Genomic DNA, 15003 nt, shown 5'->3' on the forward strand with positions numbered 1-15003 from the left:
GCTTAAGCATAACATGAAAGGATGTTTTGTTGTTATTAAGTAGGAGATGGAGAATATAAAAATAACCTAAGACAAGCCTAGGATAGACTAGGTAAGGGTGTCAAGACCTGGGGATGCATACATAAAGTGGATGATAGATCTGAATTTCAAGTCATGCAACCTTTCTATAATTAGGGATGCTTTGAAGGGAGCATCACATCCGCTCATGCAATTTACTTGTTTCTATTTACTATACCTCATAAATTAAGTCTAGTTGGAGTCTTGGGCTGTCAGACAAATTGGAGCAAAGAAGGTTTGAGTTTGAGTTGAGAAAAAGGGAGAAATGTTAGTTTTTAGAGCAATATAAACAATGTGCACTTCTGGAGGGCTACAGAGCACATCGTTTACAATTTGAAGCTGAAATTTTGAGGTAAGATACTTATAACATTTCTAAGAAACTTTGTAGAAGGAAGTTTTATCATTTAGGTTTGGGATATTGACATATTAACCTCCAAATTTGAAAGAAGGATTCTGGTCGAGAACCAAGTTTCTGGGCATGACACAAAGAGGCCAAGCAACAGGGGCTACTAGGAGTGTAAAAATATGGGTTGAACCCTACACCCGAACCACCTAACCCATATTATATGGGTTGGGTTAGGGTTAGGGTTAAAATGTGGGTTGGATTGGGTTAAAAAAACTGAACTTTTTCGAGTTGGGTTGGGTCTTGTGTTGGAGGGTTAAAAAAATCAGTTCAACCCAACCCGAATTAATATAATATATATATATATATATATATATATATATATATATATATATATATATATATATATATATATATTATATATATATATATATATATATATATATATTATTTAATAAAATAAAACTTTAAAAATTAGGTCTTCCTCTTCTTCTACACTTTCACGCACGGAGTATCATTCGTGCTGCATCCCTTCACTCTCTTTTCACTATTTTGAATTTTACAAGCATTGGAAAGTAGAAACAAAAAAAAAAAAAAAAAAAAAACAATACAACCCTAAACTCAACCCATATTTTACTAGGATTGGAAACTAAATTCAAGTTATTTAAGTTGTCAACCCAAATAACCCAAAAATATGAGTTGGGTGGAGAATGTCTCCCAACCCAATCCGATTACACCCCTAGAGTTGAGTGATTTATTTTGGAGGTTGTACGAGTTTCCAAGGTGAAAGTCAAATGACGACGAAGTCTTCGAGAGTTGTTCTTCTTCGATTCCTTTTATTCTCTTCACTATTATGCTTGATAAGGCAGATGAGAATATGTCTTTTAAAGCAACGAGTGGCTAATAATTTCTCTAGTTTTAGAATGCTAATGAAATTACTTATGAATTTGAATTAATATTGTGATGCTTTGATGAAAATGGTTGAACTCTATGCTTTTCAATATTATCATATATGCTTAATTATTATTTATTATTGAATGACCATCAATAATTGTTAAATGGAATGTTAAATTGAAAGATTGGATGTTTAATCTATCATGGAAATAGTGATGATAATAGTAAAAGTTGATCATGCATTTTAAGAATTTAGTAATCATTAAGAATGTAGGAGAAAAGATTATTTTTGAAAAAGAAATGAAGAGGAGTGAGTGAGAGGAAGGAAGAGAAATGAAGAAGAGAGTGAGGCGGAGGAAGGGGAGAAAGAATGTAACCATAGAAGAAGAAAAATTGAGACGAGAGAGGAAGAAGCGAAAGCGAGGAGTAAAAAGTAAGATCTACGTTTGCTCCTCAATCCATGGAACACGTTAATGAGTTAACTCAATAATTCCATAACACGGTGAAAAACCAAATTTCATTTGAGTTATAATTTGTGCCCATACGTGGGGCCATCGCAGCGGAAATCCATAAAAGTCGAAACCGCAACGGTTCTTTCCTTATTTTCGCGCACTCAGCTAATGCCTTCCGTTAATGGCTTCCGAATCTTCCACACCTAAACCCCTAGCAATCGACTCTTCCCTCTGCTTCGTCACTGCTATCGAATCGTTTTCGCGGCAACTGAGTTTATCTCTTCCTCCGTTGAAACTTCCATTCCGACCCCCTCCTTTTCCCTCCGATTTCCCCCAATCCAAACTCATCCCAAAATCCCGTTTCGTGGTCGACGCATTTGCCCACGCCGGCGATTACTCTCTTTCATATTTCCTTTCTCATTTTCATTCCGATCACTATGGTGGTCTCTCCCCTACCTGGTGCAAGGGTATTATCTTCTGCTCCCACCTTACTGCTCGCCTTTTGCTCGAAGTTCTCAAAGTCCCTCTGCCATTCGTCTACCCATTGCCGCTTCGGGAGCCTACAACAATAGATGGCTGTGAGGTAATACTAGTTGATGCCAATCATTGTCCTGGTGCAGTCCAGTTCTTGTTTAAGATTCCTTGTGGGGATGGGAAGTTTGAGAGATATGTTCATACTGGGGATTTTCGGTTTTTTGATTCTATGAGAGTCGACCCTGTTTTGGAAATGTTTATTGGCTCGGATGCGGTTTTCTTGGATACTACGTACTGTCATCCGAAGTTTATTTTTCCTTCCCAGGAGGAGTCTATTGAATATATAGTTAACATCATACAAAAAATTGGAGGTGCAAGTAAGGGTTCTATGGGGAACGTTCTTTTTCTAGTCGCAACTTATGTGATTGGAAAGGAAAAAATTTTGCTTCAAATTGCGAGTCGATGTAATCGTAAGATAATGGTGGATGCTAAGAAAATGACAGTCTTACGTGTTTTGGGATATGGTGAGAGCGGGGTGTTTACCGAGCATGAAAGTGAAAGTGATGTTCATGTTGTTGGATGGAATGTGTTGGGTCAAACGTGGCCTTTTTTTAGGCCTAATTTTGTTAGAATGAAGGATATAATGGTGGAAAAGGGTTATTCGAAAGTCGTTGGTTTTGTTCCAACAGGGTGGACTTATGAGTTTAAACACAACAAGTTCTCCGTAAGGTCCAAGGATTCACTAGAGATACATCTGGTGCCATATAGTGAACACTCAAACTACAATGAACTTAGTGAATATGTGAAGTTTTTGAGACCTAAAAGAGTTGTTCCCACTGTGGGTTTGGATGTTGATAAACTTGATAGCAAGCATGCTGATAAAATTAAAAAGCACTTTGCTGGTTTAGTTGATGAAATGGCCAACAGAAAAGAATTCTTAAAAGGGTTTCAACGTGGATCTGGTGAAATGAGTGATGATGTTGATGAAAATGCCACAAAGGCTGAAACTGAGTTCCTGGAGTTCAAAGAAAAGGAAATTTCATCGTGTATGAAGATAAGTGTCAAAACCGAAGCATCCAGTAGTGGTATGGGTTTGTCTTCTCTGCAAGAAGTTGGTTCTACCGATCTATTTGAGTCAAATGATGGGGAACAACAGAAGATTATCCAGGAACTTCGTGAGTGCTTGCCTGCATGGGTCACTCAGGATCAGATATTAGATCTGATTAGCAGCTCTGGGAGAAATGTTGTTGATGCAGTTTCTAATTTTTATGAACGAGAAACTGAATTTTATGAACACATTTCAACTCTAACGGATATCTGTCCCAAGTACCCAAGTAAAGTATCAGATAGCCCGTTTATTTTTCCTGCAACAGATAATAAAAAGGTGGTCGTTTTGGGAGAAATTGACATTTCTTCAGGCCATGCTTCAAAGTCATCCAGTCCAAGGGGGACGGCCAAAACTAAAACTTCTCCTGCTAAAAGGAAGAGAAACATTCAAGATAAGCCCAAAAATAAGTCGAGAAAGAATTTAATTCTGCAATCTGATGGGTCTAAGCAATCTACAATCACAAAGTTCTTCAGGAAAACTCCACATTTTTCAGATTGTCCTAAAATGGAATCTATAGAAGAGCAAAATTGTCAAGATCAAAGTTCTCCAAACGGTATTACCGAATATGTAAACAAGATTGACAAGTTTATTCAAATAATAAATGGTGACGAATCATTAAAAACACTTGTTGCATCATTATTGGTAAAGACAAACGGAGACATGAATATGGCACTTGATTTGTATTATACTAATCATCAGGAGAGACTTGGTCAAAATGAAAAGGGTCACATCTTCAGCGCGAACCCAATCCAAACTGAAAGCAATTCGGATGAATGCTTATCTACTCAGAAGAAAAACATGCTAGAAAATATTGGACTTGAGACTGATTTGTCTAAGAAGATAAATGAAACTTTTGTATCCCTTCCACCTGAAGATTATGATCCAGTCAAGCATGGTTCGTATTAGTTCTTTACAGTTTTATCAAGCCACCATATTTTTCTTAGATATGTCTGCATATTTGATTTTTTGATACACTGTGCATGGAAATCTTGCATGGTATAAATTTAGCCTGTTGGCGGTATGGACAGCCTGCCCCATATATACATCTTGTACGTACTTTTGATCTGCTTGAAGAGGAAAAAGGGAAGATAAAAGCTACATCTATGCTTTGCAATATGTTTAGAAGGTTTGGATTCTATTGATTGTGTCCTTTTATTTTAAATGTCTTTTGCTGTGTTGCTTATTGGTTAGGTTTTACACAATATCTTAGTGATACTTTGTTTTTTTTTTCCCTGTTTATTTAAACTTTTGCAGTTTATTGGTTTTGTCTTCTGAGGATGTGCTGCCTGCAGTGTATTTATGCACTAACAAAATTGCTGCTGACCATGAAAACATGGTTTTGTTACTTAACTTTATTCTCTATAAATTATGTTTCAATAATATAAAATTTACCTTGTGTTTTTGGATGAGTGTTCTTTTACCTGATGAAAGTTATGCACGGAAGTTGTTACCTTTTATCATTAATTGTTTTTCTCCCCATTCATTTTAATGTAATTTCAGTTATTGGAGATTGTGTGTTCGAAGATAAAGAAAGGAAAAAAGAGTTATGGGGATTAAGATGTGAAGTTTTCAGAGGAAAATATTCCTCGATGATGTGGACTAAGATTATTTTATATTATTTTATTTTTAATCTTTTGAAGCAATAAACTAGGATTTTCTTGAGAGTGTTCTTGATGGAAGTTCTTTTTTCCTGTTTCTTTTTCTTCCTTTTCTTCTTTTTTTCTTTTTTTTTTTTATTTGTGGGAAGAGGGATGGCTGAGGTGAAGGGTTTTGTCTTAAAGATCTTCTGAAGAGGGATGTACAGGGATCTAATGGTGTTTGGTCTCTTGTTAGGTTTGTTGTTTAGCTTTGGACGTTTGTATGAAGGCTTTTTATGAAAATATATGATAGGTTGTATTTTACTAGATTGGAGCCCTTCTTCTTTAGTTTGGATTCCTTTGGTCCCCGGTTTTTTGTGGATTCTCTTGTGTTCTTTTTGTTTCTTCTTGCTGAAAGTTGATTTATTATATAAAAACAAATTTTAATGTTTTCACAAGGATAAGAATTAAGATTAGAGCAAACAAAGAGGGATGGGACTAGGTAATCTTTCTTTGTTATTTATAATAATTATTCTTTTACATTAGAAAGTAATTTGAAGGTAACATGTATAATCCACATTTTTATTGTACAAGGATCAAAAAGAGGGAAAAGGAGAAGTATCGTTAATGTATTTTCTATTTTTCTCAAATTCTACAAGTGATATGAGTTCTTTCAGGGAGGGGCTTCTCGCCACTCTTTTCTAGACTGTTCTTTTTTTTATTAATACAAAGGTATTTCTTATCAGAAAAGGAAAATGTGCATCTCTCTCTCTCATTCATGTCTTCGAATATTTGAAACTGATTTAATTTTTCTTTATAATATTTTTTTTTCCCCAGTCTCAGAATTAGATTGATGCATCGGAATAATAGTCGTCTTTTGGAAACAAATTCCTTAAGGATGTTTTATTGGCATGTTTACAGCATTTTTGGGCTTATGCAATTTGTAGATGTTGCTTCATAATTAATCTGTGGCTTCGTTTTGTTCATAAAATGAGATTCCCAGCATGCCCTGTTTCTTATATATGGATGAATATTATTGGGAATTTGAGTATCTAGTTGAGTGTTCGTGGTCCCGTGGAATGTTACTTTTTAAGAAGGTAATTTCTCTCTCCTCTTTCCTCTCTTCTCTCTCCTCCTTCCTCCCCTGCCTTCTCGGCTCTTCCCCTCTTTCTGGTAGCTCCACAAAGACTGCAATTTTGCTCTGATCAGACTTCACTTTGGACTTTTCTGCATTAGAAACAGAAACAGATGGAAGTAAAAAGTTGCAGGATGGACAAGTTGTATTTTTGCATTTGGCACGAAGATGGGATTTTTCAAGTAGAAGATATTGGCGCAGGTTTAAACAAATCTATTTCCAAATCCCAGTTTATTTGGTTCATTGAAGCCATCTCAGCTTTGCATCGATGATCAGAGGACTCTACTTTTACAAGAAAGAAAAATTAGAAAATGGGACGGTGGAAGTTTCCAAGTTCAGATAAAAATGGTTGGGTGCTGAGGTGCAATGTATGGCATTGTAATGGCGGAAGATCAAATTAGAAGCCTTTTCGGTCAAGGTCGTGTAGAACATGAGATTCTGGACCCAGAATCCCTGTTCGTAACCATAGATGGAATAGCTTAAACAAACAAAAAAAGGAGTAATTTTAAAAAGGGAACATTTTCTTCTACTAGAATAATTCCTCTAATTTACCAGTTCAAGTCACCTTGTTTTCTTTTTTCCATAGGTAAAGCAAAGCAAAATCTTTTAAGAATGCATCTGGTTGCATCTTTCTTTATCACCTTTCTCCTTGATCCACAAAGACAAAATGGAGGACTGGTGTTGGTTAACAAGCTTCAACCATGTCTGATATCAACCGCAACTCCCCATGCCGACGACCATTTGAAGTAATGTGGCCTTTCCTTTTCATATTCCAATTGGTGAAGACAAACAGGGGTAGAGAACTTTTTGTAAAATGCTTGGCAGATTGGAAGCAAGTCATGAGTATAAAATTTGGTATTCACCCAAACTCTATCCTCATCTATTCAGCATCACTGAGAAGAAGTCTTGTATTCTTATGAAGGGCAGTTATGTAGACATGGTGAAGAACAAGGGGACTAACCAACACTCTGTTGCGGCATCAGTAAAACAGAGCACAAGCAAATACTGGGTTATTAAGAACCTGGATGTATGCAAGATTGATTTCGATAATCTATAGGTAGTATTGAATTTTTTCAGCTGCTGTTTTGGTTGTTTTTCTTGCCTTGATGGGAGTTTGTCATGTTCTTAGGCCTCGTTTTGTTTGTTCGTGTATTTAGGTCTCGGTTTCTTTGGCCCTTGAGATTCTAGCTCTTTGTATAATTCTCTTATACTTTGAGCATTAGTCTAATTTTATTATATTAATGAAGGTAGTTGATTTTAAAATAATTTTAAAAAAAAGATAATCTATGGGTTGAAACAAAGTTTTTTAAGTTTGATTGTCACATCCCGCCCTAGGCACCTACTTGCTCGTCCCGAGACGTGGTGTGATGTCAGTCGAAGCGTTTGCCTCTGGAACAACCTCAACTGACACATGACATGGAAACATGGAATAATCAACAACGGAAGTTTTTTAACTTGAAATAATTATAACCGTAGTGTGATCCACTTGGAATCTTTTATAAAATGTAACATGGATACTGAACAAAACAGGAATAAATAAGTATTTGAACCGTCACATAACTATTTTGAAACAAGATCAACGAACCGCCTCTTCCCCTGTCACAAGTTCAACGAGTTGGCGGGTGGGAGAGCATGGGAGAACCATTTTGTGCTTTGTCAGTTGGGTTCGTCTCCATTTGTGTTTTCCAGTTGATCTCTGTATTTGGTTCCTCTGAAATCCAATCAAGTGTGAGGTCTTTGGAAAATTAACCTTTTGGTTCTTCGAATTTGTTGTTTTTTTGTTCTAATTTGGGTAGTGGATGATTAGCAGCTTCCCAAATCTTGGTTTTCAGTCCCTCAGGGTTTCTATGTATGCCTTATATATATGGAATTCTTTTGTATAGAATGAATCAAGTGAGTTATTTCATATTTCCTCTAACTTCAACATCCTCTACATGTCGTGCCCTATATTTTTAAAAACTCGCATGTCGTCGTGTCTTGTGTCTCATGTTGGTGTTTGTGCTAGAGTACTACTAGGTTGAGAAATAGGCAAACTAGATTGGGAACTCTCAATATAAAAATTTCATCTAATGACAGAATCTCATAATCAGAAAAGGTTTGTTTTAGTCATTCTAAATTAAGGTAACAGTCCATTCAATAATGTCGTAACAGTCATCTTTTCACGCTGAATATTTTAACCTTGACATCGGAGCTAAAAGGTAATAGTAAAGCAAGTTCAGCAACTGTCTTCTTAAGCCACTTAAGCCACATAAAGTAGCTTGTAATAAATTCTACCTTCTGTGCAGCTCGAAAAAATTGGATATAAACATCAAACATTTGATGAACTTGTTCTTTTCTAGAGTATAGAAAGTCTAAGAATTCTAGGAGCTCTTTCACAAAATCACAATGATCTACCAAACCAACATCACGTTCAATAGAATTCTTAATTTGAAGATAAAGTCAAGTATTATCATGTGGGCGGCTCCTCAATCACACGATCATCCATATATGTACTAAGTAAAATTCAACTATGCGACGCCAATCATAGTAGCTAGATCCATTTAACTTGTGTTTTGTTATATTCAGTGTTAGAGGAATAACAATCGGACACAACTATATGTTTCACGTCACTCATTATTAGGTAACCAACTGTTTGAAGATCTCACAAGAGAAAGAGAAACAAATAAAAAAAACAGAATTTCAAATTGAATAGAAACAACAACAAACCTAAGCACAAAAGGTTATTTTCGAATAACTTCACAACCTGAGCAGGTTTCAATGATACCAAATGCAGACTTGTCAGAAAATGCAAACAAAGACGAAACCTACCGACGGAAACCAAACTAGAGTACCCACACACTGGCTCGTGGAGACAGGACGCAATCGTTCTGGCAGCGTGTGAACCTCACATGCGACTGTTGAACGATGATGGCAGACTTCAGTGGACAGCAGCGACACTCCACCTGAGATGGCTGGTGTTGACAAACAGCCACTCGAAGATACCTACACTTGAACCATAATGGAGAACGAAGTCGCTAAACGAATAATTCCAAACCCTGGATTCTTAACACCATGTAATCTATACTTTTGGATTATATAATAATCTTATTTTTTAACCAGATTGCAGATACATATAGTATATATAGGCAACTAAGAAACCTTAATCTAGGGAATGTAAAATTACAATAAACTATAAAGGACGACTTTGCATAATTACAATATAAACACATTATAACACCTGAAAAATAGTTTTCTACTTTTTTGGTTGCATCTTTTAAAACCTTACATGAGTCCCACCTGAAAGGATAAGGTCCGTATATGCTCATAGTAGTCTTATGTCAAAGGGTCCTAACCAATAAAGCCATGTTTAGCACCCTTAAAGTATCATGCCCAGATAGATCTTTTTGGGCCAAAAGGCTTAGCCAGTCAGCACTTCCCAATTCACTAAAATGAGAGCCTTTTTTTTCCAACACCCCTCCAATGAAAAACTTGTTATGCCCCTACCCAGTTTTCTTTGGCCCTATTGCTGAAGTTCTATCCTAATGCCTTTTCTCTCTAATTATAGAGCATCTCTTATATTTAATGGATGCTCCATATTCTTATTACGCATCAATGATTGCCAGCATGTTTCAATTTGCACTTTGCTTGCTTCATGGTGGTATGCTTCTTTTCATTGAAACTGCAGATAGAAGAATTTTTTTCTGGGGACAAGATTTTGTGTAAAAAGCCAGTTTATTATCGAACTGCTGAAGTTCCTGATATGTGGTTCTTGCCACAAGTTGTTTAGGAAATTAGAGGTGCAGACTTAACAGTGTCGCCAGTTCACCAGGCTGTTGTAGGTTTAGTTCATTCTTCTCGTGGCATCTCAATCAGATTTCCAAGATTTATTCGTTCGGTTCCAGATAGAAATCCATAAGAATGTAGCACGGCTACAGATATAGCGGACATGTTTAATTCTCAAACGAGGAAAATGGATGTTGCATCAGGAGGTTGAGCTTATTTAATCGGCTTTTCAGACAGTTAATGCTTTACAATCAGATGTATTTGTGAACTTGTAGGTTTTAGAATGGGTTTTAGATAGTCTCCCTCTGTTTTCGTTTAGAAGGCTGTAAATCGATTAGAATAGGGGTTGATTTGGAGTTCAGATGATATGCAAGTTTCCTACTATATTATGTATATAATTTTACTAAACCTTTCAAGTTTATATTCATGCACTGCAGTCGGTGATTTTCTCCTTCTACTTAGTAGTTTAGTTGCTTGTTTTAACTGTAATAAGCATGTTCAAAAGAATTATAAATTAATGTTTGAACCACATGATTACTTTGGAGAAATGATGATATTGTTTAATCAGACTAAAAGATACAAGCATATATGTAAGTAACTGGGAAACTTCAATATAAGGATCATGAAATTACAGTAAATTACAACTATACAAAATTATTTAATATAAATGCATATTGTAACACCAGTCAAGCTGGAGTAAATATGTCAACCATGTCCAGCTTGTTGCATAGATAGATTATTCATGATCTGCTTACTGCTTTAGTAAGGATATTTTTCAATTATTCTCCCATCCTCACATACCCTATAGATATCAAACTTGTCTATATTTTCTTTAGAGCAAAATGACAATCCACCTTAATATATTTAGTTCATGCATGAAATTCTGGGTTGGATGCAATGTGAAAAGTAGCTTGATTATTACACCATAATGTAACTAGTACAGTAACACTAAAACCTATCTCAGACAAAAGTTGATGTATCTACACTATTTCACACAAATTGTGTAATAGCTCTATATTTTTATTCCACATAGTGTGAAATAACATTTTGTTTCTTACTTTTTCATGACACAGAGTTTCATCCTACCAAAAAAACACAATATTCAAAGGTCGATCTTATATCTTCTAAAGATCCAACCCAATCAACATATAAGATACATTCAAACCTAGTATGACCAAGATCTTTATATAAGATCTCATATCTAGGTGTAAATTTTAGATAACATAAGAATTGTTTTACTGCAATACAATGATCCATAATGATTCATAGTAGGGGAAGACATAAATTGACCTACATTCAAACCTAGTATGAACAAGATCTTTATATAAGATCTCATATCTAGGTGTAAATTTTAGATAACATAAGAATTGTTTTACTGCAATACAATGATCCATAATGATTCATAGTAGGGGAAGACATAAATTGACCTACATTCAAACCTAGTATGAACAAGATCTTTATATAAGATCTCATATCTAGGTGTAAATTTTAGATAACATAAGAATTGTTTTACTGCAATACAATGATCCATAATGATTCATAGTAGGGGAAGACATAAATTGACCTACATTCAAACCTAGTATGACCAAGATCTTTATATAAGATCTCATATCTAGGTGTAAATTTTAGATAACATAAGATTTGTTTTACTGCAATCCAATGATCCATAATGATTCATAGTAGGGGAAGACATAAATTGACCTACAATATAATCACAGAATAAGCAATATCAGATCACATCTATGTCAAATACTTCAACTACAACTAGCATTTTATATCTCTTAATATCTTTAAACAATTCTCCTTCTTTAGCAAGTTACAAATTTCATATGGTTGGAATACTACATGGTTTAACTCCTAGTTTACTTGCCTCATACAAAACATCAAGTACATATGTTCAGTATTTCTTGCTTTCCAATACTTCAATATTCAAGAAATAATTCAATTGTTCCACATCTTTAGTATGAAATTAACTTTGGAGAAAAGACTTCATATGTATCTGATACATCATTTTTAGCGATAACGATATCATCAATATATACAATAAGCAAAGTTACTCTTGTAAGATCGATGACATACTACAAAATGATCAGACATGCTTTCCCTTGTACCAAAACATTCAAGTGATGGACTAAATTTACTAAACTATGCATGAGGACTTTGTTTTACTTCATATTTTCAAAGGTGACACACCTTATCGCTCTCCCACTAAACAACAAACCTAAGTGATAGCTTCGTATAGACTTCTTTCTAAAGATCACCATAAAGAAAAACATTCTTAATGTCGAGTTGGTGTAAATGTCAATTGTAAGTAGCAGCTATGGAAAGAAATAGTTTAATGAAAGTTAATTTAGTAATGGGATAGATAAGTATCAAAATAATCAGTCTCGTAGATTTAGGCATGACCTTTGACAACAATACAATCTTTCAATCGAGTCATTGTTCCATCAGAATTGTCTTGATAATAAGCAATCATTTACACATCCAATAGCTTTTTTTTCTACATGATGTACAACTAGATCCTAAGTACCATTATCATCCAGTGCAATCATCTCCTCAATCATTACACTACGCCACTCATGACGAGATAAAGTTTCATGAACAAAGTTAGGTATAAAGGTGGAATCAAGAGAGATAATACAGGAATATGTGGGTAGAGACAGCTAGGTATACGAAATAAACAAAAAAAATAGGATAGGTACAAGTGCACTTACATTTTTGAAGGGCAACAAAAAGATCACCACTTGGTTCTAGATCAAATGTCAAAGAAACAAGTGGTGGAGGACATGTGTCTGAAGGTCGTTGTGGAGGATGCCTAGAGTAGACTCGAGTAATAGGTGGACTAGAAGGAAGAGGCACAGAAGAAGGCATAGTATGAGATGATGTAGGAGAGGTAAGTTCATAGATGAAATAAAATCATCATCCTACTCTTGATTGGACATTGAGTGACTACAAGGTATAGTTTAAATTGTCTATAGTGTAGGAATAAGGTTGGGCGCTTTGTTATAGGACACTATGGATATAACTCAATTTGTACAAATCATTTATGTAGAGATATGTGAATGGAGGTGTCATATGCAATGTGATTGTATAAGATCAGACCATGGAATAGTCACTTTTACTTTATAACACCGTTTACTATTTAAAACTGACTATTTTAAATTTGATGACCTAAGTAACTTAATCTTAACCAATATCATAGTCATCAAATCAAGCTTAAACATTGTAAAACATGCTTGAAATCATATAAATACTTTTAAAGAACACTTTGAAAGAAAGCAATCACCCATCCTTACTAAAAAAAAAAAAAAACTTCTCTCTTCTCTTTCTCGCGTAGCCTTCTCGCGGAACAACCACAACACTTAACACCTAGCTTTTCTTTTTCTTTTCGAAAGATCAAAACGACAACAATTTAGCTCATTCACAAAATATTCATGCTTACTTAATGACCAAATCTTCTATTATACTATTCCTTAACCCATATTAGTCATTCTCAAATTTTTGTCCAATTGTCAGCTCCTACTCAAAACTTTACATGTGTAAAATGAATATTTATCTTAGCCATGCTTAAATCTTTAATCTTACATGTTAACCCATGTCAAATCAAATTTGACATCTTCTCGCCAAACCTTTCTTCTCGCTTAACTCCATTTCGTGAATAGCTTTAACAACACAACTTTCGAAAGTCTTAACGCAATAACTCCTTTTGGGAACCACCCAACCTTTTTTCATGAAGACTCTTTCTCTTGTAAGCATTTATACTTATAGGTCCTACCGCAAATCTTTTTTTTCTCAAAACCTCACTGCGAACTAACTTCTTAATCGCAAAACTTATACTTAATCATATAAATTTTTATCACTCAATCATTTTCACTAATTGATTCAAACGTCAACTTCTTATTGGGAAGTCTTACTTCAAAATGCGTACTCTTCTCTACAACGCAAAATTTCAAAACTCTTAACCATATTTTAAATTCTTATACTCAAATTATAAATGGGTCTCACACATCTCACCTAGTGGCCCAATTCTCGGCCAGCCACTAACTTGCCTAGAAACTAAATTTTCGTCCATAAACATAACTCAACTTTGAAAAATATAACTAAAACTCTAGAACTCTTTTGAGGAAAATTTCTTCTACTTTAATGCTTAACAACGTCTTACCTTTCTTACCTCAACATTCTAGCTCCAAATTTCAAAGGATGAGCTCTGTAGCCCTCTGAAAGTCCATCTTGCTCAAATTCATTCAAAAATTGACCTTTCTCACTTTCCTTAACTCAAACTCAACCTTCTTTGCTCAAATTCATTCGGCAGCCCTAGTCTAAAATTTGGACTCAATATGTGATCTTTTGAAAGTAATTTCAGCCAAAACGCACAAGTAATGGGAAAAATGCTCATCTGACCTAACCTATTTATATTGGGCCTTGCATAAAGCTTTATTGACATCTCCTACTAACCGAAATCTAAATTAAGCATGTAAGGACACTTGTAAAGCACTTCACCGACTTCACCTCTTCATTATCTTGCCTAACCAAAATGCTCAATGTCCCTTGACAAGCCAAAACGCCTAGTGTCAATATATTGCTAATCGACATGCTCTTCTCGCATGACATGCTTCTCGTCCAACTCCAAGCCACCAAGCTTACTCATCTAACCTCTCAAGTCTTAAAATAACCTTTAAGTGACAACCTTTCTCGTTCATTGACACTCCTTTAGAGATTCTCTTCTCGCCTAATGCACAAGCAATAAGCCTTAACCGCCTAGACATGTCCAAAACGCCTACTAACCTATTTAGAGGTTTTCTTTCTTCTATTAGTCTCCAAAACGCCTAGTGACACTTATTAGAGGTTATTTCCATCCTTTCGGCCACATATGCAACACCAAAATAACCTCAAAAACGCCTAACCCTTAAGCCTTAACGCTTAACAAAAAAAAAAAATTCTTTTTTTTCAATATCCATGACAGTTTTTATCCTCAACTCCCTTCAATACTTAAACTTCTCATTACTTCAAAGGCGTTAAGTTTTCTTCCAAGATTCGGGGTTTACAAAGTGTTAGTGGAATTATCCAACAAAATATTGAATTTTTTCACTAAATTTAGTCCAAGTGCAATATGGTCATTTGACCATTCAAATCAAAGTCAAACTCTGACTTTTTCAAGTCAAAAGTCAACATTTTGACATTTTACCATTTTGACATTTTAC

At 35.1% G+C, this 15003-nt stretch overlaps 1 protein-coding gene across 4 annotated transcripts; it reads left to right on the forward strand.

The window, feature by feature from the left end:
* Nucleotides 1-1700: 1700 nt before the first annotated feature.
* LOC101216298 (DNA ligase 6) lies at nt 1701-7303 on the forward strand. Of its 4 annotated transcripts, XR_004216155.1 has the most exons (4): nt 1701-4223; nt 4337-4454; nt 4583-6002; nt 6142-6569. XR_004216155.1 is itself a non-coding variant. In XM_011655116.2 (3 exons), exons 1-3 carry the CDS (start codon nt 1928-1930, stop codon nt 4815-4817), a joined length of 2649 nt encoding a protein of 882 aa, XP_011653418.1. In that variant the 5' UTR covers nt 1701-1927; the 3' UTR covers nt 4818-6569. The 4 variants fall into 4 exon arrangements, 3 of the variants coding, with proteins under 3 accessions (XP_011653418.1, XP_031740349.1, XP_031740348.1); XM_011655116.2 differs by having other exon boundaries at nt 4583-6569; XM_031884489.1 differs by lacking the exon at nt 4337-4454 and having other exon boundaries at nt 1705-4223; nt 4583-6569.
* The last annotated feature ends 7700 nt before the right edge of the window (nt 7304-15003 follow it).

Source organism: Cucumis sativus, chromosome 4 (genome assembly GCF_000004075.3).
Source record: "Cucumis sativus cultivar 9930 chromosome 4, Cucumber_9930_V3, whole genome shotgun sequence".
In the NCBI taxonomy this organism is placed as follows: Eukaryota; Viridiplantae; Streptophyta; class Magnoliopsida; order Cucurbitales; family Cucurbitaceae; genus Cucumis; species Cucumis sativus.

Coding starts and splice junctions, on each gene's coding strand:
- LOC101216298 (XM_011655116.2), top strand. CDS start 1,928: ATGGCTTCCGAATCTTCCACACCTAAACCCCTAGCAATCGACTCTTCC. Junction 4,224..4,336: donor TTATGATCCAGTCAAGCATG/GTTCGTATTAGT, acceptor GTATAAATTTAG/CCTGTTGGCGGTATGGACAG. Junction 4,455..4,582: donor CTTTGCAATATGTTTAGAAG/GTTTGGATTCTA, acceptor AAACTTTTGCAG/TTTATTGGTTTTGTCTTCTG.